This window comes from Dermacentor variabilis, chromosome 4 (genome assembly GCF_050947875.1).
Source record: "Dermacentor variabilis isolate Ectoservices chromosome 4, ASM5094787v1, whole genome shotgun sequence".
Classification (NCBI taxonomy): Eukaryota; Metazoa; Arthropoda; class Arachnida; order Ixodida; family Ixodidae; genus Dermacentor; species Dermacentor variabilis.
Genome location: NC_134571.1, coordinates 232,963,315 through 232,991,045, shown reverse-complemented (window position 1 = coordinate 232,991,045; position 27,731 = coordinate 232,963,315). Strand labels below are relative to the sequence as shown.

Sequence of the window (27,731 nt, the reverse complement as noted above, 5' to 3'; positions counted from 1 at the left end):
GACCCTCCTGTGGGCATAGCGTGAGGATCTGCAAGATTCTACGCTCGGAATGGCAACGCCAGGCCCGCTTTTACCGTGACGTCTTGTTTCTTCAACTTCACAGTTCTGACAGACCGTCTACGGTAAAGAAAAAGTGGAGTGAGTTGTCTGCTATGGTCGACAGCACTGCTGAATATCTCTGGCAACATGCGCTTCTACAACTACGTGCCGTTACTCCAAAGAAGAAACCTCTGCCGAGGAACAATGTGCACTGTGTTGGAGATGTGACGCTTCCAGAAAAGGTGCAGCATGTGTTAGCCCTTGGGCCTAAGTTTGCCGTGGAACCTCGAAAGTCGCCACACGAACTTCTCACCCTTGTTAGGCTGGACGTGCCCCGGACACCGAATCTGAAAGGTGTGTTGCAGGTGTGGATGTTTTAACGCGTTGCAAACCTTCCACAAAGGTACTCCCGATCGGATATGTTACATCGTTTCTGAAAGCGAACTCGTTATCACTTTTACCCTCTGACAAAGAAGGTGGTTTTGCTGTTCTGCCGTCGGGTGACTTCAATTCGAAGGCCACCGTTGCCATTGATTCTGTTTTTAAACGTGATGAGTGTTTCCCTTGCTAACGTCAAATTGAAAGCAAAAAAAAAAAAACTATGCAAATCCCTTAGCCTTGACAAGCTAGCAAAAGTGATTGAAAAAACTAAAAAGCTAAGCCTAGACATTTTCTTTTCAGCTAAGACGCATAAGAATGACTGCCCTCTGCGGGTTATCGTAACTGAAGCAGCGACTTGGCAGATAGCTGTTCGCTTGTTTTTGCAAGATAAACTAAACCTTCTAATCATTGACGATCCTTTCCTCGTTAGAGATTCTGGTGAAGTTATTAGTTTTTTACAAGAGAATGCAAAGGGACTCAAGATGCTCTCGATCGACGTTAAAGATCTGTACTACTCGCTTCCGCATGACAAGTTGCTTCTGGTTGTTGAAGAATGCATTGATGACTTAGGATCAGTTGCCTTTCAGAATGCTGCAGGTGTTTCTGTTGGCGGCTTTCTTGAATTGCTCACCTTCTACTTGAAATCAACTTACATCTCATGGAATGAACAAAATTACATACACAAGGAATGGTGTTTGTATAGGATCATGCCTGGCGCCCGTACTAAGCGATATTTATCTAGCTCATCATGATCGCAATATTCATGGTCACCTAGCCGCGTCCCCTGTTGTCAAAGTGTGCAGGTTTGTGGACGACTACCTGATATTTATTGATTGCACTAATGCCGCTTTTGAGCCTGCTGTGTCTGAAGTCTTGGAGATCTTTAAAAAAGAGCTGGAGCCTCTAGAACTTACGCATCAGGTCCCCACTGATGATTCCTTGCGCTTTCTAGATCTCAGGCTGAGCCTTGCTAACAAACAAGTGTGCTGGTGCTTCGAACCGAGAAGTAAGAAGCCACTCTTGCCCTTTAACTCCGCACACTCAAAGCTCGTTAAACGAGGTATTATAATGTCTCGTTAGCAGCCTCAATAAATCGTGGCCACACCAGATGCAACATAGTCTTGCTGCTCAGGTTGATCGCCTTTCCTGGGCTGGTTACCCTTTGGCCTTAATTTCAGCCATAGCGGAACAGCTTCTGAGGCGCACAAAACGTGATGAGCCCGCTCAATCAGGGAACCAGCTGGCTGAAAGACGCAGGTTTGCAGTGCTACCATATGTGCATGATGTCTCCCATAGGTTAAAGAAAATTGGGCGGCGTGCAGGAATCAGTCGTTTTCTCAGCCCCGAAAAAATTGGCAAGGCTCTGTAAGCGTGTAAACGCGCCTAAATCGCATCAGAGTTGTTGTTCTGTCGAGCACAGAAAACGTTTTGTGACGTGCGCAACAAATGTAGTCTACCGAATTCCCCTGTCTTGCGGCAGTAAATATGTTGGACAGACAGACAGGTGCTTAAACGATCGACTAAGAGAGCACTGTAACAACGTCTACAGCACTGTACAAGGCCAATTGGGCATCCATTGCCGGGACTGCGGCTGCGTGCCATTCTTTAAAGATACTGAAGTTTTAGCGAGACACAGCTCACAGCTCACTCGGGAAATTGTGGAAGCTGATTTCATCAGAAAACTTGGTAATATTTGTGTTAGTGCCCCCTCTATTGCGCTGACCCCTGGTGAAGTCGCGTATCGAAACAGAAATCGCAATGTTCTTTTATTTTTTCTTTAATTTTTCTGGTTACCATGGGGCTCTAGCTCAGTGACTTGCTGTTAGAACACCCCATGTGACTGCCTTTCATTTTCTGCGCATGCCCTTTCTTGTATATATTCACACGACGTGGCAACGCAATTAAATGTTGTTGGAAGTCAGCGCTGTGTATGTCGTCTTCGCAGTCCTTGTCCTTCGCTCTGTACGTTATTTTTGATCCGTACTCAGTCAGGTTCACGCTCACCTCCACTCACCCACATTCACACTCACTGGCACTCGCTCGCACTCACACACGCTCACTCACTGACACACCTCCGCTCACACTCACTGGCACTTACCTCCGCCCGCACTCACTCATACTCGCATTCACTGGCACTCACTCATACTCGCACTCAACTCGGCTCACACTCTGGCACTCCCGCCTTTGAAATGAGTGCGCCGACTTATGCATGTCTGCAATGATTTTCACGTTCACCTGGTGATAATTTTCTTGGCACTTGAATATTGTTAGAAGTGGATTCAACTGTACTTACGCAACGGCGCCAATTGGGCACTCGACTGCATCAAAAGAACATGCACACAGGGCCCTTATCATGCCACTTAAAGCGGCATGCTAAGATCCCTCATTAGTTTGCTAGCGCCACCAATGACGTATGTAAACCCAGCCAGAAAAGTCAAGAAATCTAGATGCAGAATGTAAGATGACTACTGCCTACGCTCTGGTTTCGTCACAGCTCCCATCTTTTATTAATGTTCAGCCACACCAGCACAAGAGCAAGCAATGCTCGAGGCAGACTCAAGAAAGGGGAAACATGAAGACAGGATGTAGATGTCCCTTTATTGTCTTTTCTTCCCCTCTGGTGCAGGCCCTCCCTCCCTATCTGCTGACGGCACAGCTTATCATTGGCAGCCCTCTCAGCGCATCCGGTAGGCAAAGCTCTCGCACAGCTCTGACAGCTCCCCCTTGAAGTCGATGTCTATGCTGAAGTCCAGGTCCCTCTGCAACCAAGAACAAGTGATCAGTGCAAGTCACAGACAAAGACCAGAACACTTCAGTGAGCACTTCTGTATTGGTCAAGCCACAGCCTTTGCAGCACTACGCTGAGGTGATCCTGCAGGGGTGGGGGGGGGCACGGTTTTAAAGACAAAGAAATCGTGAAAAACTAATTGGTCCATTATAAAAATGACTGCGTGAACAATATTGTGCAGTGTCATTAAATTTGTTAAAGGAGCTTTAAGGGGGGGACATGGGTTGTGGAGGTTATTTCCTGCACCTTATGGCCAAATCTGATGAAAATAAACAAGCTTACTTAGTTTTTTGTGCTGATTGCAAATATGCAATCATTTTTCTTGTAGGTCCATTAGTTCAGGAGATTGACAGTGCTGCCACTCTATTGTTTCCGGAGACAATGGAAAAACAACTGCTCAGCAGAAAGTGAATTCTATTGCATAGCTAGATACTACAATGTACAATAACTGCAATGCTGCAGAACGTTTTGAAATGAAATTCTAATTAGCCATTCTGCAGGTGATCAAAATACTTTCCTTGTCCTAAGAATACCCCACCAGAAGAAAATTAATAAAACGGAAATACACATGCACAAATTTGAAATTCTGCTTTCAGCACTTTGTAATGTGCAGATTAGGCTTTCTGATTAAGAAATATTGCTCTAGCTGTTCTAGATCATGAGATATGACTCCGACAGTCTGGTGAAGTGACCCAAAACATGTTTTGAGAAAAGTGAGAAAACGTGCAAAACCCAATTTTATTTACAAATTTACAGCTGGAACAGCTCAGTAGGCACCAGGCGTGTAGTCCTTGCTGACTCCCAGCCCCTGTGTGCCGCTTTTTTGAGCGACAGGCACAAATTTTCTGATGCTTTGCGCTTCTTGGCTGATACTGCCATTCGACGCCTATCTTTCTTGACCATGCGCGTGCGACTTTCCTGGCTTGGATTTAGACAGAGGCCCTTGCACCGCCTCCATTGAACTTTAATTTTGCCTCTGCCACAGCAGCCTCCACCATGAACAAAGAAGCGTGCCGGTCTTTTGGTGCCAGTCCCCAGATCATAGAATGCAGGTTTTCGTTGTTATTTTGCATTTTACCATGCTGGCAACGTTGCAGCAGTTTCCTGTCTGAAAGACATTCATATATCGACGTAAAGCCTGACAAACATGAGGAGGAAGCTTTCTAGAGTGTTTTGGAACCGGCTCACCGTTGGCCACTGCACCATTTTGCTTGCACCAGGAGTTTGGGCCTGATGGACAAAGAGTGTGATTAGCCACATCATCGCTTGATGTAATGTGATGATATGTGGCCATCTCTGCATTTTGATTAGAACTTGTTGTTGGGCGAGTTGGTACATATTAGCGAAGATTGTTTAGCTGCGCTAACAAACGGACCACAGAGACAGCATGGGACAAGGACGGGCGCAGACTTGCAACTAATGTTTATTCCACAAAGACCACATATAAGTACACCCCCGACATACACCACTGCGCGTGCGCGAAAAAGGAATGATAAAGGAAAGAAAAACCTTGTATATGCAAAACGCGACCTACCTACGCTCATCAATAAACCTAATCTCACTGTTGTGTAAATAAACTGAGGTGTCACTGACAGTCTTGTCCCTTCTTTCTAATATGGTACGCCTCGAGTAGCTCTCTGGCTCGCTTATCTCGGCAGCGGCACAAAATCTTTACTTCCTTCATGATCGGCTTACACGGGCACGCCAAGCAGTGGACAGGCAGGTGCCCATTCGTTTTATTTCTAATTGACAATTCATGCCCACGCAAGCGCACATTCACGCACCTTCCTGTTTGGCCTATGTAAACTTTGTCGCATAATAGGTATCTGATAAACTACTCCAACACTGCAATTGACGTGGAAAATGGCGTGTTTTGTTCCGCACCCTTGGATCCCATCTTTACTTCTTCCTATGCGCGAGCATAGCCCAGCGAGCTTGCCGGGAGCCGAGAACGCTATTTCAACTCCATACCGTTTCACAACCATTTTTAAGTCGTGGGCAGTCTTGTGAACATAAGGCAAAACTTTACGTTTCTTATCCTTGCGCTCCCTTGCGTCTTCAGTAATATTGCTTTCCGTCGTTATCTTTTTAAGCACTGCCTCCGCTACTGCTGAAATGACTGATTGCGGGAAACCTGCTTCTTCCAACCTTACAATCTGCCTGTCAAAGCTTTCCTGCATTTTGTGTGTGCAGGACTTTCTGAAGGCTGATATGATACACTAGGTGGCTATTGCCCGCTTTACGGTTTTTGAATGAGCCGAATCGTAGGGCAACAATTTCTTTTCGGATCTTGGGTTATATTTCCAGCACACGTGGTCGTCACAGAAGCTTATAGCGCTGTCTAAAAACTGAATATTATTATCCTTTGTTAGTTCATGGGTGAAAGTCAAACCTTTGCCAAGGCGCTGAAAGATGTGTAGTACACCTGCGATCGCGTCGTCATACGTGGAACTGGCTTGCTTTCTTAAAAGTACAAGAAAATCGTCAACATAACGAAACACGGTAACACTTGGTCACGATGGATACCTTCGTTAACCGCTCCGTGAAATTCCGATAAGTAGACATTGCACAAGATAGGAGCAACGCAAGGTCCTATACATATACCTTGTTTCTGCACGTAAATGTCTTCTTTAAACTGGATGAAGGTAGAGTTGAGGTAAAAGTCAAGCAACGCTAAAAACCTATCAACAGTCAACCCGGCAGAATTCTAAAGACACTTCGCCATTAACTTCAATACATTTCTGAACAGCCTGAAACAATGATGCGTGCGGGACAGAATAAAACAAATCTTCTATGTCAATGGAAAAAGCATGGCCAATATCGTCGTTCGACTCTACATAAACCCAGCAACAGCTTCCGAGTTCTTTGTTTCAAGCGGGTCGTCCACTTTCAGGTGCGATAAACCTTTCTGCAAAAACTTGCTCACTTCGTTCTGCAAAGTTCCTCTTTCACTTACGATAGACCGGAAAGGGATATCCTCTTTGTGCGTCTTGGCCGTAAAAAACACGATCAAGCCATCGCCTTTGCTTTCGTTGACTGAGGTAGCCAGCTTGTGCAGTTCCATCTCCTTGCACATAGAAACGGCCTTCGCCTTTATCTTTGCGGATTTCACGACGCCATCGCAGGTGCACTACACATCTTTCAGCGCCTTGGCAAAGGTTTGACTTTCACCCATGAACTAACAAAGGATAATAATATTCAGTTTTTAGACAGCGCTATAAGCTTCTGTGACGACCATGTGTGCTGGAAATACAACCCAAGATCCGAAAAGAAATTGTTGCCCTACGATTCGACTCATTCAAAAACGGTAAAGCGGGCAATAGCCACCCAGTGTATCATATCAGCCTTAAAAAAGTCCTGCACACACAAAATACAGGAAAGCTTTGACAGGCAGATTGTAAAGTTGTAAGAAGCAGGTTTCCCGCAATCAGTCATTTAAGCAGTAGTGGAGGCAGTGCTTAAGAAGATAAAGACGGAAAGCAATATTACTGAAGACGCAAGGGAGCGCAAGGTTAAGAAACATAAAGTTGTGCCTTACGTTCACAAGACTGCCCACAACTTAAAAAAGGTTGTGAAACGGTATGGAGTTGAGACAGCGTTCTCGGCTCCCGGCAAGCTCGCTGGGCTACGCTCTCGCATAGGAAGAAGTAAAGATAGGATCCAAGGGTGCGGAACAAAACACGCCATGTTCCACGTCGATTGCAGTGTTGGAGTAGTTTATCAGGTACCTCTATCATGCGGCAAAGTTTACATAGGCCAAACAGGAAGGCGCGTGAATGTGCGTTTGCGTTAGCATGAATTGTGAATTAGACATAAAACGAATGGGCACCTACCTGTCCACTGCTTGGCGTGCCCGTGCAAGCCGATCATGAAGGAAGTAAAGATTTTGTGCCGCTGCCGAGATAGCCGAGCCAGAGAGCTACTCGAGGCGTACCATATTAAAAAGAAGGGACAAGACTGTGTCAGTGACACCTCAGTTTATTTACACAACAGTGAGATGAGGTTTAATGACGAGCGTAGGTAGGTCGCGTTTTGCATATACAAGGTTTTTCTTTCCTTTATCTATCTTTCCGCGCAGTGGTGTATGTCGGGCGTGTACTTATATGTGGTCTTTGTGGAATAAACATTAGTTCTGCGCCTGTCCTTGTCCCATGCTGTCTCTGTGGTCCGTTTGTTAGCGCAGTTAAACAATGTTCCTTGCATTTTGAGTGGCATCTACATCTCCTTTGTGGGTCTTCAGAGCCCATCCAGGGTATGAGGTTAACTTGGAGGTCGAGTCTGCTGCCAAGCGGCCCTTTCCACCAAGACTCTCAGGTCCAGGGCCTCTGTGTTTTGCCACCAAGTTGCGCGAACCACTCCCATGCGCTTTGCACGTGATTGACACAGTCCTGTTTTTCAACAGGGATATAGCCATACACTTCATCATCTTGTAAAGCTAGAAAACTGCGGCTGTCCCCGTCACAAAGTACCGTTGTATACCGCAGAGTGTGCCGCTCTAATGATCGCCTGAAAAGGATGAGGGCAGCTTACACCCCCATCTCGCCAGCATTCTTGTTAGTGTTCTAACACTTGTGGCCATTCTTCCAGGCTCCATAGGAAGGGTCACTCTCCTTAGACCCCGACTTGCACCCAGCACAGAAATTGCTCAATACAACAGTCAGGCACAAGTCTGCTCAACAACTTGATCACGGTGCCGACGCCGATATGGGACGTATGACCGCGGGTCATCCATGACCCGTCATACGACACAGCGATGTTCCCGGTATGACCCACGTTCAGTTCAGCGTAAAGGTCGCGAACCGACCGCGTGCAGTCGCTCGTCAGATTACGCGCTGTGCGGTCGGCCGCTGGCGTCAACTTCGTCTTCACGTGGGTCTGCCACGTTTTCGTGTGAAGTGCCCGACGGCTGATGCCCATCAACGAGAAAACGTCATTGAACGCAGTCTGTCGGTACCCCGTTGCCTGCGTGGCACGCGTAGCCAAAACGTTCACAGCAAAGGCTTTCATTCGTTCCGCACTGTGAACGCGCGGCAAGCTCTACACCGACGCAATCTCTCCACAGGGTTCCAATCAGTCGGCCGAAGTGAACGGACGTGTCGTCGGCGCGCTCCGCAACCACCAAGACTACGCGACCTTCACCGACCGCCCTTGACCGCCCTTGCCCGGGCCGCTTTCGCCGGGAGTCATATGGGAAGCGGCTTTCTCGGCGTTTCCCACCGACCGCCTTTTCTTCCCGGGACTTTTTTGCCGCTCCTCGCGGCCCTACAGCTCTGAAGCAGTTCCAACGCGGCTGCCCCTGCCGGGGCCATAGCTGCCTTGGCATGTTTTCTACACCATGAACCAAGAGCGCCAAGCGACCAGCTCTTCCGAGGCCCATGTTCTAAATGGGCGTGCAAAGGGCCTTCGGCCAATTCACCGCTCGGTTTCGATGGAGCACTTATCTACCGCAACGTCATTTTCCAACGAGCAGAAGACGCAATCGGCGACGGAGAACGCCGCGCGTTCCTCTACAACGAAGACGCCCGAGGTGGATACCGCGGGAGTGGCCGCTGATCCCATCGTCGCCAATTTTCCCTCTCAACAGCGAGAGGTGGACACTCCGACCGGGGAAAGGATGGAGGAAGATGCTGCCCCGAACATTTACGACCACAAAACTGACGACGACACAGGTGGCTGTTGGAAGACAGTCATACATAAGCGACGCATCCGTCAAATGCGCGTTAAGACGCAACCCGCCGAGAACATCTTGGGCATTCCGGACGCCTCCCAGCCTACCGTACGCAAGCGCAGTCGGAATCAGAACCTGCCTCAACTTCCTTTGCACGATGAAAAGATAATTCAGGGGCCTCACGGAGGACTTTGCCTCGATAAGTGGACGCGCCCAGAGCTCGCCAGTGCTCTATGGAGTGCAGCCGGCTTGACCACCGATGATCGTCAGGACATCATATTCCGACTGCAACCTCAGCAGAACTTGACAATCATCAGCACACCCCAGTCACACGTAGCCGACGCATTGTACAAGGTGAGGGAGCTGAACCTTAGTCAGCGGGTCTATCCCATCACGACATATTTTGCGGCCCTAGACAACTAATGCAAGGGAATTGTTCCTGGTCTTTTGCCCGGTACACCGTCTTCCAAGCTAGTGGATGAGCTTTTGGCGCCTGGAACTCAAATACTTCAAGCACGAATGATGGGTCAAACCAACGTTGCGTTGGTAACATTTGAAGGACTTAAAGTGCCTCGCCACGTGCGTTTCTATGGTGCAGAACTCCGCTGCTACCCCCATCGACCCCGCCAACTGGTCTGCAAGATATGTCACAAGCTCGGCTATTGGGCTGATTACTGTACTACGCCGCACGTGGTCATTTGCGCGACGTGCGGGACTGACAACCCCACCCCGTCACATCCGTGCACCCCACACTGCAGATCCTGTGACGGGACCTACCCTACAGCGGATCCAAACTGCCCGCGGCGTGCTAGGCAGACACTGAACAAAGCTTGGGTGCGGAAAGCTCTCGAGAAAGAGCAGCGTGAACTCCAACCCTCCAGCGACCGGACCACTACCACAGATACGGCGGAGACCCGCACGTCGCGCGCCCCAACGAAGGAGACCAGAAAAGTCCGGTCGGAGACCCGTTCGAGATCCCGTCGCAAGTTCCGGAAACGCTCCAAGTCTCGGTCCCGATGCCGCGAGGCATCGGTGCGCCTCCCAGAGAGGCGCCTTCCTTCCCCATCTTCCCAACAACCCTACAAGGCCCTGCAGACCAACGCCCCAGCCAAGGTGACCCTGGTCCCTTCAGGGGTGCAGCGGACCCCGGAGAAGAAAACAGCATGGAGGCGCCTCGGAAGGTAGGTCGGGCGGAGGGTCCCCCAAAGCTCGCTCCGCCCCGTAGATCTCCCCCTACCCCTTTTCCTGTTACCAATTCGTTATCAAATCCCGATCCTCTAATAGAAATAGCCCGCCTACGTCGTGACATGGAGCCGCGCTGTGAGCGCCTGCAAAAACAAATGGACGCGCTGGTGACAGACATGAGAACTAGTATGCAGGCGGCTCTGGACAGGATAGAACGCCAAATGGAGGCCCTTCAAATAGGGATTACGGAACAAGTGAAATCAATTATAGAGTGCACTTTCGCACGCATGCAAGTTCCTGTGCTTAGCGGTAACAACGAAAGCGCGCTTTCTGACCAAGGCTCTCGGCCGCAACCTTCAAATGTAGGCACCCGGCGCACGCATCCCTATGCACGACCGCCTGCTTCCTCTCACCATGATGATGGCGCCGCGTAACGCGGAGCAACTAGTGGTGTAGCAGTGCAATTGTAGGGGATTCCTCCGAAAACGAGGTTCCCTACAGCAGTATATCGCTACATCCGCGAACCCTCCCGATGTCATCCTCTTACAGGAAGTAAATTGCACACCTTTTTTATCCGGCTACAGCACGCTCTCGGGTGTCTCTCCTCTTGTGGGAGCCTTAGTTTCGAAACATGTTACATGTCGCATGCATACCACTAAATGACATTCCTCACCAAATATTGAAAATAATTACGCAAGGTAAACGCCGCGAGAGTCTGTTTATACTCAATGCATACACTTCCCCCCGTTCGCGAACGCACTGTTTTCAGCACGTACTAACAGAATTTGGTAGGTGTGGACGGGTTTGTGTGGTGGCCGGCGACTTTGACGCTAAGCATACTGCATGGGGTTAGGTTAAATCGCAGGCTAAAGGAACCCGCTTATGGAATGCCATCTGTAACATGAGATACACACACTGCTCACGGACCCAAAGCACCCCACTCGGATAGGCAACAGCGTATTCTCGTGACACCTGCCCTGACCTTACCTTCGTGCGCAATACTGGCCCAGTCGTTGCGCACGGGCCTTTAGAGGAGCACCTTGGTGGTGACCACTACATTGTGGCGACCTCCTCGCCATTACAGGGTGCGCGCAGGCCCGAGCGAAATGTGCGTATAACGGATTGGGCGAAATTCAGGGAACGTCGCCAGGACCCACCTGAGCGCCAAGGGTACGAACGCTGGCTTGACTCTCTCGCACAAGATCTAGAGGCCACCACGAGCAAACTCACTGCGCACCACAACCGAGACACCAGACATAGACCCGCATTTACTTCACCTTTGGAACACCCGCAGAGGGTTGACACGACGATGGAAACGACACTGCCTCAACCGCAAACTTAGGAAACGTATAGATCCCAGGAGTATGCAGAGATCCTTACGAGGAATAACTGGCGAGGATTTTGCAATCGCCTCTCAGGCACATTGAGCACAGCAAAAACGTGGTCGATTCTTCGCTCACTCACAGATACCACCACAACAAAGGGAAAAACATTTCAACAGCTGCACATCCTAATGCACGAGTACAGGGACGATGTCTCGACACTCCTCAGAGACCTAGAGAAGCATTTCATACCAACAGGCGCGCCGCCGCAGTACCCTGACTATCCTTATGTAGGCGAGGCGAACAGATTGCTCGATGCAGACATCACATCTGACGAGGTGCGGGTGGTCCTACAAGACCTACGCCGCAACACGGCCCCGGGAGCCGACCACATCCGATTCGCCACCCTTCGGAACCTCAGTGACGCGGATATTAACCACCTCACCCATATCTTCAATGATTGCTGGCGCAAGGGCATGCTTCCCAAAAGTATGGCGACACGCTGACATCACACTGATCCCCCAACCGGGCAAGCCTGTTAAGGTAGAAAAATTACGACCCATCTCCCTAACATCCTGCATAAGCTCATGGAGCATGTACTCTTGCGGCGTCTGCAGCTCTTCCTCGAAGAAAAATCATTCTTTTCTAACTCTCAATTCGGATATCGGGCTCATCTGTCTGCCAAAGATGTACTTTTACAATTGCGGGTGAAAGTCATAGGACCTCCGTCGTCCGCCCGAACGAGAGCACTCATCGCCTTAGACATAAAAGGGGCATTCGATAAAGTTGAACATGACCTCATCCTTCGCAATGTTGCACATTCACACTGTGGAATTCGTATGTACAACTATATCCGCGCATTTCTGCGAGATCGCACAGCCACCGTAGGAATGGGACCGCATCGATCTGGTACGATTCGCCTTGTAGGACGTGGGAAACCCCAGGGTTCGGTTCTTTCCCCCACTATTCAATATCGCGCTCGCAGGGCTCCTCCGGCTACTCGACCAGATCCCTGATGTCGCCCACGCTATTTATGCGGACGACATTACTATCTGGTCGACACGGGGTTGCGACGGAGCCATCCAGGACCGACTGCAGCAAGCAGTCGATACAGTTTCCGAGTACGCGAGAAAATGCGGCTTAAGATGTGCTCCGAAAAAGTCGGAGCTCTTAATCATTCGCCCCCAGAGCCGTTCCTCTACTCCCCCTATCACTGTGCACGTGGATGGCACACCGATACCACAGGTTAATCGTGCTCGTATCCTCGGCCTACACGTCCAAGCGGATGACAGGTCAAACTACACTGTTTCCCTTCTATCCAGACAGATAGAGCAAATTCTGGCCATGATCCGGAGGCTCTCCGACAGGCGCTCGGGCCTTCGAGAAGAGGACCTGCTGCGCTTGGTGGAGGCATGCGTGATCAGCCGCCTTACATACCATCTCCCATTTCAGCAGTTGACCCAAGCGCAACAACTTCGCATAGACGCAATGATTCGCAAAGCGACGAAGCTGGCCAATGGCCTCCCGAATTATACTTCCACACGCCGTCTCAACTTAGGGACACATAACACACTAGGCGAGCTGCTAGAGGCACATTGGGTCAGCCTGCGCCTCCTACTCACTCTTACTGGCCGCCATCTTGTCACACGGCTAGGATACTCTGTCCCACCCCTTGAGTCTGAAACCCGTCCAACGATCTTGTCGTCAGCGATACGCCAAGCACTAAGTATTTATCCATTGCCACGTAATATGCCCCCCGACCATGACAAAGGGCGGCTCAAAGCCCGTGTACGATACATTGACCGCATGCTTGCAAACATCCCGGAAACAGGTACTTTATACACGGACACATCACGCACGCAAGAGGGCTATACCTCGGTAGTTTTGGATGGCACCGAATCCCTGGGAGACTCTGCTGCAATGCGCGGAACAAATGCAGCTTACGGAGAAATTCTTGGTGTTGCTCTTGCAATTCGATACGCCATCCATGTTCCTGAGGAAGTGTATATATTGACTGACTCGCAACAGGCATGCCGGGCGTTCCTATCAGGACATGGCATCCCGAGAGCGGCGCGCCAAAATTCTCAAACAGATCCCGCAAGATACGCCCAACCACACTTCCCCGCATCCACTTACTCTCGACCCCTGGTCATACCTCGCTGCCGGGTAACGAACACGCACATGCGGTTGCCCGAGAAATTTCCCTCCGGGCGACTCGGCGTGGTGAGGCGACTAGTTCAGAGTGGGGGGATCCCTTGCTCCTTTACAAAGACATACTCCGTCATTATACACGCATTCGTCGCACCCACGCCGCACCACCGCCGTCCTTCTCGCAGGAGGAAGCAGTGGCATTACGCCACTTAGAAACCGCAACGTTTCCAAATCTTGTCTTTCTCAATAAATTCTACCCACACTTCTGCAGATCGTTGCCCTGGCTGTGGCAGCTCGCCCACAATCTTCCACGTCACGATTGAGTGCACTGCAAACCTCTTCCTCCCTTGCCAACTCTCCTTTACCCCCTACGCAACAAAGAGCTGTGGGACGACGCCCTCCGCGACGGACTTCCCGAGGTCCTCCGAGCTGTGATAAAACGGGCTCGGAACATCGCCGGAATCATGCTTAGGGTCCCTGGACCGAGGGTTCCTCCCACACTGCTCTCGCCATTCAGATATTATTAATAATGACGTTTTACTCTCCACAGTTTGCGCACATGAAACGCAGCTTCACAGCGAGTCCGTATTGCCGCTCGTCTCGGACGATTTCCAAGGCACCATTGCAAATATTGCAGTTCGCAAACGTCAATAAAGTGTTAACGGCACTGAAATCCACAATCGTACACGTAGTCCCATCAGGCGGGCGAAGTGCACCGTCGGTACTGTCACCCACGAACTCGCGTTTCCTCTCCGTCGCTGGCGCGGAAGACATAGCTTTGCTTTGGCTTCCTCCTCCTCCAGCTCGGAGGGTTGCCGGTAGATCGTATCTTGCCGTACGCGAGCGCTGGTCGAAACGCCTGCCGCGGACCAAGTAGGGACCAAACTGCAAGGGAGTTGTTGGAAGCGTTTTATATTAAAAAGGAAGGGTCTGATTGTGTCAGCGATACATATATCGTATTATATTCCACAGAAATGTGCTTTATCCAAAGTATGTTCCCATGACCATGTTGTATTGTCACACCTTGGCTCCCTGCGCATGAGCGGAATTTCTTTTCTCCTATACGTTCGTTCAGGCTGTCATTAAACAGTTGGTAGTTTGGCGCTTCACTGTCTTCCTTTCTTCTGTCCCTTTTGAAGAAATTTATTTTGCGCCACAAAGTATACCTAGGAAAGTTAGGCCTGCCGTTGCTGCATCAACGATTTCGGCATCGGACGCTGAGGTTGTGGCGTCCTGTGCGTTTTGCAGTGTCGAGCAGTTTTTGAAGTTTTCTATGAGCGTCAGTTGCACTTTTTTCGCGCCAAACTTGTGCCGCGTCTGAAATTTTCGCTCCACTTCAGACATCGCGTCCTGCTTCCTCGCTGACACTGAGGCAAGATGGCGCGCCTCAATGCGCGGAGAAGACGATGGCCATGCAGTTGCACCAATCGGGAGGCAAGCACAAGTCACGTACATTGGGTGACGACTAGGAGGCCGTTCTAGTACCTTTTTTGCTGCGCATTTTCTAAGTGGCCAATGGCTGAATGGGGCCCGTTCTGGCGGGAATTTGAAGGGAAAGTCGGCTTTTTCAAGTGAGACCAAAATGTCCGTGCTAGCACACGTGGAAGAGCAGGCAGGCGTTTCGGAAAATGTGCCGTTTCAACGCAAGTTTCGCCTGAAATTCAGCTAGTACATGTCGTATAAGGCGTCACTGCGGCTAAAATAGTGATGTTATCGGTATGAAATTAACCATGTAGATGCAATAATAGCTGTACATTCCAAAAATGCAATAAAAAATGGAGTTTTTTCGCGATTTTTGGTCGCCACAACCCGTGTACCCCCCCCCCCCCTTATATGCTTTAAAAGAAACTTTCCCCCTTAAGCCTTGATACAACCTACAAGAACGGAAATTCGGGCAAGTTGGTATGTATGCTTCTTTTCCCTCAATAGCGCTAGGAAGGCAACCCAAAGAGAAAACAACAGGAGGATATGCGCTAACTTCAAACTGAAGTTTATTCCTGACAAAGTTCCATAGCTTTTTCTCGAATCATCGTCTTCCTTCCGTTATTAAAGCAAGCTTGACACTATTATAATGCAAAAATCAGTCTCTACATCGTTACATTGATACACAGTGTACTCTTGTGCAGACACCACTCCCATATTAAATTTGGGCCTAAATAACTTGGAAAAAAATTCACAAATGCAGATGTGTGTTATGCCTCTCTTCCCAACTCCCAAGATTGTCAACCACGACCACAGAGCACCCACTGCACTTTCTCCAGTTGGTATAATCAGCACAGTGCATAGTCACCTTCAGCTGTTTCAGCAGTCTATCTCAGCAGTCTATTGGCAGAAAGCTGGTCAATTTAAGGGTGGAATTGGGTTTTAACTCTTTCACTAACGGGCCCATTGGATAGTGCGCTTTAGTGCATTGGATTGGATAGTGGGCCCATTAGCCCACTATCGTTGGTCTGAAACGCCGTTTTTGAGACCTTCTGCACCGCTCACAGACACGATGTGCCATCGGATGTGAAAACGAAGAAGTACATGTTTTTTTCCTAAGCAGTTCAGTTTCTTTTTTCCCCGAGGTAGTAATTTTTGAACACGCTACGAAGCCGAGTGATCGTCAAAGTAGAACGCGTAAATAGCCGCCTCCGGAAGCGGCGAATGCGCTACAAGAGATAGCAGATCTCGCGAGTCTGCGGCTGATTTTATCAATGGACCTAGCCGTTTGAGGATGCTGCCTTTTCATTGGATTGACTCCAAGTGCGAGGACGAAAACCAGCCCCGAACATCACTGGCTGCAGCCCGGTTAGTTTCGCTTTGTGCTTCGGCCCGTCTTTATTGTCGTCTGGAGTGCTTGAGAGCCTGCCAAGATGGAGACTTATAGAAACTGCAAGAAATCCTACGACGACAGGAAAACCGAGCAGAAAACAAGGAGTTTACTGCAAGAAATGTTCCACTACGTTCGGAACTGCAATGCTACATGGCACAACCAACTGTAGTGCTTGCAGTTAAATTTTTGTAGTGGAAGACCTGTTCAATGAAAAACCGATTCCTTTCGGGGACAGTGCCCATTAGACAGCAATATATTTTGTATATCTCAATTTTTGTTGCATGTTTTTTCTTAGTAGATACAAGCGTGTCTTTACAAATTTTGTTCCATTTTATCTCACAATCTTGACTCTGGCAACCTATATCTTTTTTATGACATACATCTCATTAATAAAGCTTTTATGCATGAGAAGTGCATTCGCCCTGCTTTTTTTATATGTATTACATAAATATCGAGTGCATTAGTTTCTCGAGAAAAAACGTCTGGGATAAACTACAAGAAAACACCTATTTTACTCACGGTAGGAAAAGAGTTACAGAATTATTTAAATCCTCTTTTACCAAACTTAATAAAGCTGCACAATACTGTCAAGTTCTTGTGCTGATTGAGAACCTGCAATCAATTTTATAACAAGCCAATTAGTTCTAAAGCTAATAAGAAACATGATTATTGCTTCCAGGAACACTGGAGCAAAGAGTACCCACCAAAATATCGCTTTAGGCCCATAGCTCGGAAGCACAAGGTTCCCAATGACAGGGATATTTTTCTCTAACAACTATTAATAGCACTTCAATGTTGTGTTTAAAATGTAGCTAGCACATTGTCTAATGTACAGCCAATAAAGAAAAATTAAAACCAAGATTTGAAAGCCTGCTCCTTCCCCTTTTTGCATTATGAATTTAGCTACATCCTGCAAAAAAAATATGGTTTAGGTGCCCCAGATGGCACCGAACCCATCACTCTTCTTAAACAGAGTGCCCACTCACTCTTTAACAGTGCACAAGCCCGAAATTAATGCTTTGTGAAAATGCAAAAAAGCTCATTATATATTGAAACATTTATATAGCTGGACAGTTAGTTAGTAGCAACCAAAAATATAATCAGCCTGCCTAGAGCAAATCCAAATACCATTTTAAAGATATGTATTTCACAAGACTTTCTGGTCTAAAAAGACCCATGGCAACCCTTTCTTGGTGTACAAAGCATTTCTTGGTGTACATTTCCCACTTTGACAGTATCTATCTATCTATCCCCGAAAACTGCTTCGCATGCCATCCGATTCCCACAGACGTGGTATGTGCCAGCTTTTTTTTTTTTTTTTTAGCCCAAAGCATTTGCCTTTTCGGAGCCAAAGTCAAATGCGAGGCCATCCAAGGTCACAGTTTGGCACCTGCGTGTGCCCCCTCACTCGGCCGTACAGGCGTGCACGCCACATTGCGCCTAGGCCTCTACTTAATGATTCAGAACCCCGTTCATACGTTATGCAGGGTGTCTATTAAGATGACATTTTCAAATTCACTGAGTTTTCCAGGTTTTCCCTGAGTGCCTTTGCAAAATTCCCTGAGTGGCGCATCAAGTTGGGCTGAAACCACGTCGCCCGATACTGCCACTCTCTAGTAAGCCCCCCCCCCCCCCATATGAAAAAAATTTTAAAAATAAACGAGGTAATTCAGTTTGAATACTAACGAGTAGTGTGTTATTAAAAAAGAGAATAGAAAGGAGGGGTTTAGTAAAATGCACAGCAAATAAAATGTCTTCGAAAAAAAATTGCAAATCGAGTCGGACATCAAATACAAATAAAAAGGAGATTCATATAGAAGCAAATATCTTGGAATATGAGCTATTTCTATCAACTGATAGCAAGCTCAGTGGCATGAGGCCCGAACTTTATCACAATTGAGATTCTCTCGCAACAGCTCGTAAGTCAACCTCAACTGTCCTGACAAACTCTCAACCTGCGCACGACACCTGTGTTGCGTTTCACTGTTTTAAAGGGGGACACGGGTTGTAAAGATAACGTCACTTATTTCTTAACCAAATTAGATGAAACTACAGACTTGTTCAGTTTCTTGAGCTGATTTTAAATATCTAATTATATTTTAAATATGTCAATTAGTAATCACATTCTATTGTTTGCTGAAATAAAGATATATTTTTTAAACATAACATTGTTATTAACACATGGATAGATACTAGAATGCATAAGGAACACAGCGCTGCAAGCAAATTTAAAATTGAACAACTACCTCTCAATTTACAGTACAATGAAGTGCATTGTTCATGCAAAATGAAAAACAAATTTCTAAACTACAAAAATATTTTTTTTCGAGCTGTGAATGAAAAATCTGCTCGCAGCGCTGCTTTATCTGCACAGTTAGCTTCATGCTGCAAAAAAAAAAAAAAAATTATAGCCCTAGCTGTCCTAGGTCCAAAGATATCAAAGCAGCAAACAAAGAAAGTGGCCAAAATCTGTTCTGAGAAAACGAGAAAAATTGGTTGATACTTTATTCAGCTCTATACAGTTAAAATTTTCATGGTATGTACACTCCTAATGGACTGTGGGATGTCGTGTCTGCCGAAGGACGAATCACAACATAAAAACGTAACGCTTCTTTATTCGACTAACGATGGCAGCGGACGGGCATACCAACGCTACGTTCGTCACAGTAGCGGAAGGTAGAAGGCGGTCTCTATGCCAGGCAGCCTGTTTTTATAGCCACCGTCGGTGACGCGTTCCTCGGGTGACGTGGCGGTGGCGCTATGTTTTATCGACCATGCAGTCCAGCGTGCAGCTGTGTTATGCCGGGCCAGATGATAAGACGACGGAGGGTGCGCAGAAGTATGCGCGGAGTGTGTCGCCACATCACCCCCCCCCCCCCCCCCCCCGCGGAGTGGAGAGCCCTCAGGGCTTGAAAAAATCTGGGCAGCGTACGCGACGTCCGCTGCGTGTAGTGACAGAAGCAGGCTGCGATGTCGGCGGTCGTGGATGGACGTCTGTGGGTGTACTGGTATTCCCAGGTTCGGCGGAATCGGTGTCGGCCGGCTTCAGCCGGTCGATAGAGACGCGGACGGCGTTCCCTTTAATGTGCAGGGTGAAGGTTTTGTCGTCGCGACGGAGAACTGGGTAGGGTCCGCTGTAAGGTGGCTGTAAAGGCCGGCGGACGGTGTCGTCGCGGAGAAAAGTGTGCGAGCACGTTGCCAGATCCTTGAAGACGAAGGGGGCGGCCTTACAGTGGTGAGCTGCAGGTGACGGGCGGAGGGTAGCGATAGTGCGTCGGAGCCGGGCGATGAAATTGGTGGGATCTGACGTCGCGGTGGTGGATGGCGGTGCAGCGAGAAATTCGCCTGGGAGGCGGAGGAGTTCCCCGTAGACGAGCTCTGCGGGTGTAGCCTGAATGTCGGGCTTGAAGGTGGCGCGAAGACCTAGGGTGACGGCTGGGATGGCTTCAGGCCAGGTTGAGTCCGGGTGGTACATGATGGCTGCTTTGAACTGTCGGTGGAAACGTTCGATCATACCGTTGGCGCATGGGTGGTAGCTGGTGGTCCGCGAGCGTTCGAACACGATGGTCAGCCCGAGCAGCCGGAAAAGGTGCGATTCGAACTGTCGTCCTTGGTCGGTGGTGACGCGGCGAGGGGGCCCGAAGCGGGCAATCCAGCCGGCGAAGAAGGCCGAGGCGACGTCTTCCGCAGTGATTCCCTCGAGGGGCCATGCCTCAGGCCATCGAGTGTACCGATCGATGGCGGTGAGGCAGTAGCGACAGCGTCCAGCTGGAGGCAAGGGCCCTATGATATCAAGGTGGACGTGTTGTAACCGACCAGAGGTCTGGGGGAATGCGCCGAGTGGTGAAGTGACATGCCTGGTGACTTTAGCGCGCTGGCATTGAATGCAGGAGCGCGCCCAGGTGCGGCAATCCCGCTGCATGGAGGGCCAGACATATAGCGGTCAGCCACGAGGCGTGCAGAGGCGCGTATGCCGGGATGGCTGAGGTTATGTAGCTGGTTAAAGAGGCCATGGTGATGGGAAAGGGGCACGTAAGGCCTGCTTCGTGCTGTTGAAATGTCGCAGTAGATAGTCGTTGTCGATTCAGGTATGGGGACTTGCTGCAGCTGTAGCGAGGACCCGCCCTTAAGAAGCTCCTGCAGTTTGGCGTTCGTAGTCTGAGCCTTGGCGAGGACATCAGCTGTTATCTGCGAAGGGCTAATAGCTGCCACACGTGAAAGCGCGTCGGCGACCACGTTGTCCTTCGCGCTGACATGTTGGATGTCGGTGGTAAACTAGGCGATGAACGAGAGCTGGTTCTGCTGGACCGGCGGGAGTTTGTCGCGGCGCTGAGAGAAGGCGTAGGTCAGAGGTTTATGGTCTGTGAAGATAATGCAGTGTTCTGCTTCGAGAATGTGGCTAAAGTGCTGAACTGCTTCGTATATCGCCAGAAGTTCTCTGTAGTAAGCTGGCGAACTCGACAGCGCGGGGGTCGTGGTTTCGTCGGTGGGACTGGCCGCAGAAGGGGTCGTTTTGCGAGCTGCGAGTTTCTTGGAGAAGAACGCCAAGGGATGCCAGGTGTTGTCTACGTGCTGCATAAGGGCGGCGCCTACGGCGATGCTAGAGGCGTCCGTGAAGAGCCCCAAGGGAGCGTCTGGCACAGGGTGGGAGAGAAGTGTGGCGGTGCAAAGAGCAGCTTTGCATTTTTCGAAAAGTTCAGTTAAAGCCGGTGTCCACGAGACGGGTTGGTTTCCTCGTAAACCAGCCAAGGCATCATGGAGGGGAGCCTGGTACTCGGCTACGTGTGGCAAGAAACGCCTGTAAAAGTTCAGCATGCCGAGGAAACAGCGAAGGTCTTTAGCGGTGGTTGGTTGAGGGTAATTTTGCATGTCTGAGATGCGTTCAGGTAAGGGTCGAGTTCCCTCTGATGAAACTTCATGGCCGAGGAATTTGACGACTGAAGCGCCGAGCGTGCTCTTTGGGACATTGGCGAGAAGGCCGTAGTCATCGAGGCGTTGTAAAAGCAGACAAAGGTGCCTGTGGTGTTCGTCGGCGTCGCGGGAAAAGACCAATATGTCGTCAAGATAGACGAAGCAGAAGTCGAGGCGGCGGACGACTTAGTCGATGAAGCGTTGAAAGGTTTGTTGAGCGTTCCTCATGCCAAAGCTCATGAAGGGAAACTCGAACAAGCCGAAAGGAGTAATAATTGCAGTTTTCGGGACGTCGTCCGGATTGACGGGTATCTGCGTGTAGGCCTTGACCAAGTCTAGGACGGAAAAAACGTGGCAGCTGGAAATGCGATGGGCGAAGTCCTATATGTGGTGAACGGGGTACCTGTCCGGAATTGTGCGGGCGTTGAGGGCACGGCAGTCCCCACAGGGCCGCCAGCCTTCGGTCTTCTTAGGGACGAGCTGAAGTGGCGAGGCCCATGGGCCGTCAGAGGGGCGGGCGATTCCCTCCTGGAGCATGGCTTCGAACTCTGCTTTGGCTATGCGCATGCGGTCCGGGGCAAGGCGACGGGCGCGAGAGAAAACCGGGGGGCCTGGGGTGGTCCGGATATAGTGCAAGGTGGTGTGCTGCACGTCGCGTGGCAACCCGCTGGGGCGCGTCAAACCGGGAAATTCGGCGAGGATGGCGTGGTACGGTGAATTATGTTCGACGCTGAGTACTTTGATGCTTGGCTGGTGGGTAGTCGTTCGCTGTCCTGGCGCAGAATGTCCCGTTGTCGCGTCAATGAGACGGTCGTGGCGGCAGTCCGGAAGGAGGTTGTAGTGCGCCAAAAAGTCCGAGCCGATGATTGGCTCTGTGACGTCGGCGATGACAAAATTCCAATGAAGGTCACGGCGTAGGTTTTTAAGCTGGACGTGCAGGCGGAGCGAGCCGTAAGTTTGAATAGTGGACCGGTTTGCCGCGCTGAGCTCGAAAGACGTAGAAGGACGGGGACCTTGAAGGTGAGCTCGCGGGTAACAGCTGATGTCGGAACCGCTGTCGACAAGGAACCACTGCTTTGTAATTTGGTCTGTGACGAAGATGCGACGGCCTCCAGGTTGGCAGCTCGCAGCCGTGGCTACGAGCTGCCGTTGGCGTTTTCCTGATTTCTAGCGGAGCAGGGTGGTCGACATTGCCGTGCTGTCCCCGAAGCGTCTATGGTAGTAACACCGGTCGTCGTCGCCAGGCTGCTGCGACGGGGTAGTGTTCTGGTCACGGCTTTGCGAGTGGCGCGTCGGCAAGTGTTGATCCAGGCGTCGTTGAATGGAGCTGAGCTGTCGGTTGATATCGTCGATACGCTGCGCAAGCTCTTTGGTGTTCAGCGGTGCGGCGACAGCTTGGACGGTGGGCGACAACGGCGGCAAAGTGCCCTCGATGACGCGATCAGCGATCCCGGTGAGTTGGTCGAGAGGTAGCGTAAGCTGAGCCTGCAGAATTGCCTGGTCGTGCGGTGGAAGTCGTTGAAGCCAAAGTGCTCGCAGTAAAGAATCCTGGACTTCCATGTTGCCCGCGAGGGCACGCATGTGGCGGAGGAGCTGCGAAGGCTTGCGCTCGGCAAGTTCTGCGGACTGAAGTTGTCGCACCTTCTGGTCTTCCGAGAGTGACAGGCGGCGAATGAGTTCCGTCTTGAGGTGTTCGTAAAGGTTGGCCGTTGGTGGGTTGGCAAGGATATCCTGGACCTCGCTGGCGTAGCGGGCATCGAGGTGGGCGACGACATAATCGTAGCGGGTCCGGTCTTGTGTGATGTGCGCGAGGGAGAACTGGGCCTCGACTTGGGCGAACCATACCTCGGGCGAGTCGACCCAAAACGGCGGAATCTTGACAGCGACACGCCAGACGCCGTGCGGGGCAGCGTGCGGGATGCCATCTGCCGGGGTTGTGACGTCCTCGGCGGAGCCGGAAGGATGCTGCTGCACGGCACCATTGAGCTGGTCGCGCCGTTCCTGAAGCTGTTGCTCTTGCTTCTGGATCACCTCTTGCTGCGCGTGAAGCTCTCTGTTCAGAAGTTCCAGCTGTCATTGAAGGGCACGTTGTTCGTCCATGGCGATGCGTTGTTGTTCGTTGTCCGGGTCACCAGTGTCTGCCGAAGGACGAATCCCAACATAAAACCGTAACGCTTATTTATTCGACTAACGATGGCAGCGGACGGGCATACCAACGCCACGTTCGTCACAGTAGCCGAAGGTAGAAGGCGGTCTTTATCAGCCAGGCAGCCTGTTTTTTATAGCCACCGTCGGTGACGCGTACCTCGGGTGACGTGGCGGTGGCGCTATGTTTTATCGATCATGCAGTCCAGCGTGCAGCTGTGTTAAGCCGGGCCAGATGATAAGAAGACGGAGGGTGCGCAGAAGTATGCGCGGAGTGTGTCGCCACAGGACTAATATGCACCAGGCATGTAGTCAGATTGAATGTTTGCGCCCGTGTGCCTTTTCTTCAAGGTGCGATCACCCCTCGATCATCAGTTTCTTGCAGCAAGAGTAGCAGCAGGTGCAAGTTTCTTTACGTTTCCTCTTTCTTTACGTTAAGTTTCCTCCATACGAAAACGTCTGCTACGTTTTCGTATGGAGACCGCGACGCGCAAGGTTCATCATCGCAAACACGTCGTTCAATGCAGTTTGCCTATTGCCAGTAGCCTGCATTGCACTTGCGGCGAGCAGGTTCCCGGTAAACGGGTTGATCTATTGATCTCCATCGATGCGCGGCGAACTCCACTTTGACGATACGTCACCGCAGTTCGTACACACGAGCTGAAGCTTGACGGCAAGACCGTATTCCCACTCACCTCCCATGATTTGCGCATCTCCCTTACAAACCTTGCACTCTAAATGCGATATCAATGCGTTCACCGCCTCCAAGTGCACGATGGTGAAGGCCGTTTCGTCGGGGGGGGGGGGGGCGGAGGGGGGGGGACCAAGGCGTCGGCGCGTTTAGTGATAAGATTTTGCTTCCGCTCTGTCGCTGCGACGGATGACATTTCCCGAAGTTTCTCTTCTGATTCCTTCTTCTCATTCTCTAACTGTTGTGGCAGCAAAATTTGCGTGTCAAGACGCACACGGCCGCTCTCCGCGATGCTGTCGGCAGCTGACGAGCTCGTAGGTCTAGCGTCCGTTAGTCATACCGTGGCGGTGACCGCTTCGGCGTCTGCACTGCCGATCGCAGCGAAGTCGTCATCCTCGTTGTCCCGAGTCGTTGTGGGACGCTTCTTGAAGTCCTCCGATAGTGATCGCCTCACTCGCTTCCCAAATTTGTTCTTGGTGCTGAACTTCTTGATCGGCCGAACCATAGCTGCAGTCAGTCGACAACACCAAGACAAAATGGCGCGCGCTTGTGCGCGTTTCCACAGCGTGAAGCAGACGACGGGAAGGCCGCTAGGCCAATCGGGTGCCTAGATTGTCACCTGCGCCGAGCAGCCAATACAATCGCGCGTTGGTACGTCTCGATGAAGCGTTTTTTCTAGAAAGCCAATGAGCAACGACAGCCAGCGACGGCGGGAAATTGAAGGTGAAGGGCGGCTCTTTCAAACGAGACCAAGACGGCCATGATAACCCGTGTGCGACGGCAACCGTACGATGCGGAAAAAGTGCCATTTTTACTTAAATCTGCGCTCCGATTCAGCTCACAGGCGTGTTACAAATTGAACTTGCGGCGAAAATGATAAGTGAAGCTAGAAACTTCGCAAATTAGTGCAAAAATGGTTCTATATTCCGAAAATGTCAGCTTCGAGAAGTCGGTTTTTTTTTTTCGAGATTTTCGGACTTTTAAGACACGTTTCCAGTCCCCCAATAAAGATCTTATTTTGGTTTGGATGAGGGACACCGGCACCTCGGCATCAGCCAACATTTTTTTTTTTTTTTTTTTTTTTTTTTTACAGCGGCAGCACGCTTCCTTTCCTGGTCACTCCTCAATGTGTAGGTTCTTTCTGTTCTTGTGCTCCTTCCGCCACTCGTTCACCCCACGGACAGCTTGAAGCATCTTGGTTAGTTGCACAGTCCAAGTATGCCATTTAAGGACAGTAAATGCATGCCATTTACTGCCCTTAAGGGCTCAAACCGCCACAGGCACATTCGAAAATGCTCTGAAGGCACGTTGGTACACGTATTAGGCATATCGGTGCTCATACTGTCACAGGAGATACCGGATGCACGCGTGTACAATTAAAGAATACATACCGTGTCCCGTGGCAATAGCCCTTTCTCACTCTTGTTACGCTTCACTGCAATACTTTTGCGTATGCTTCAAGTAACATTTCTGTAAAGAGGGGAAGCTGACTTTTGGGGACCGGCATTATGCAACGCACCGTGCTTTCCAAGCTGCTAAGCCAATCACGAGGACCACAAAGCCGCAGTCGGTGCCAGTGCTGACAGCAGTGAATTCTCTTAATGAAAAACACGACACCCAACGGCAAGAAGCTTAATAGCGAACGTCGAAGCAACTAGGCCTAACGTTGCCGCAGTGGTGGCTGCGGCTGCCAGCGGATCTGCGAGCGAGAGCGTCGGTTCGAGGCTGCGAGGTAATCAAAACGGCAGTGGTGGTGGCTTTGATTAATGTCGTTTCGGACCTGCGGTCGCGGCAAAAAGTCAAGAAAATCGGATGGCGAGGCGTTCTTGCGTCCAAGATTTCAGACGTTCTGATACATTGACTCCATGGGGTACGCGATGGAACCGTGAAGCCATTCAAATTATCGGGCATCTGGAAAGCCAGCCGTTGACTGTACACTGGAAACTCCTCCAGCTGACGAAAGGGCGTCAAAGACGATTCATTACGATTCCTGTCTGTTACTCGAGCCAGCATTACCGCGACTACTCAAAATCCATGAGAATTCCCGATTTTTCCCGGTGGGTAGACACCCTGGCTATGGCATTATGGGGGGAAAAATGTGAGAAAATGTGCTAACCAGGGAAACTTACAACGCAAAGTCACTCAAATTATGCAGACCCTACGAACTGTGGGAATCGATGTGCGATGCTATTTTGATTTATTTATTGAACTCAATCTGAAGGTAAGATAAGAAGACCAACATTTGCTGTGAATACTTCTTATTTTCTCTCATTACTATTTCTGATTGTTTTTGTGAAATGATGTTACAGAAATAAAAATAGCATCACCCCTACATCATTACTATACGAACACAATATCAAATTTGTCGATGTCACTCAAGAACCCCGTAAGCTGAATTTGGCGAATAAATACATAGAACTAAGGAAAACGCACTTATAGTTTCACACAGCTGTAGCTTTCGCTAGAATGCAGCTACAGCAATTTTAATGACACTGTTTTGTAGCTCCAGTGTTTCCGAGAATGGCCAAACTAAATATGTGACTATAAAGGGGCCCCTGAAACACTTCGGACAAATTTTGCATAGGGTACAACTAAAGTTAGTCATTCGCACAAGAATTTGTGTGAAGTGTCATCTTAAGAGAGCTACGGACCGATTAGAAGTTACCCTTCTCCACAGCCATGCATTTCCTCAACTCGTTCGCCGAGTGAGTGAGGCTAAGCTACCTCCGCCTTCACTGGCTCTGTGTGTTGTCTACTTCCGGTTGTCTAGGAGCAAGCGCGCGAAGCCTCTTCAACCTCTCTGCCAGCTGCTTGGCAGTCGACTGCATGCGTTGCGAGCATTCAGTTGCAGCGCCGAACGAGTCTGGTATTACGGTAACCACAGGTGAGCTGGGCGTTTCGACCAATGGGTGAAGGCATTAACTCAAGCTGATGAAGCAACTTTAGCGTAGATGTACGTGAGTGGCCTGATCGGTCTGCACGGTCCAGTCACTTGTTGGTGGAGAGCTTAACCAGCTAAAGAAAAAGCTAATATTGCTCTAAAAAAGTGTAAGACATTTTAAACATATACAAAAAACAACGCGTTAACGTTTACGCTACTCAAAAAAAAATTGCACCAGTAGCAAACAAGAATACACTTCGTTACTGCTACTGTTTTGTTGAGCTGTGTACCAAGTGGCTGCACCGTGCAGACCATTCACGTTTGCGTTTCTGCTCATCCCGTGAATGGCACAGCGAAACGGCCAGGACCAGTCCGCTTCCGTTTACCTGAATACCGTATTTGAGAAAGGCTATTGTGGTAGTAATCCTGCGGTGTAAAGTGACGGCCGCAAACGCGCAAATCTTGGCGCCGATCTGATAGCAACAGTCCTATGCGCTGCAGCCACTCCGCACGTTCTGCTGCCTTGTTGAGGGACATGATGTTGCAGCTTAACATATTGCCACTCGCTACATTTGCAGCCCACAACGCAACAAAGGCGAATTATATTGCTCGTGAAAAGACTGACCGACAGTGACTGCGGAGCTTTCGTCAAAATAGAGCACATTGTACCACAAGCAGACGACGCTTGCTCTGTGCAGGAAGTGCTCAAGTGTAGTGAGAAATCGTTCTTGTGCATTCACTTTGTTTATTTCTA

The 27,731-nt window shown here is 49.9% G+C and overlaps 1 protein-coding gene across 2 annotated transcripts in view; it reads right to left on the bottom strand.

Moving 5' to 3' along the window:
* Positions 1-2,997: 2,997 nt before the first annotated feature.
* Positions 2,998-27,731, bottom strand: part of LOC142580193 (protein arginine N-methyltransferase 1-like) — a 192,253-nt gene continuing 167,519 nt past the window's right edge. For both annotated transcript variants that reach the window (XM_075691072.1, XM_075691073.1), the window contains one exon: positions 2,998-3,179. In XM_075691072.1, the coding sequence (XP_075547187.1) occupies positions 3,096-3,179 (84 nt within the window). In that variant the 3' untranslated portion in view covers positions 2,998-3,095. The remainder of the gene's footprint in view (positions 3,180-27,731) is intronic.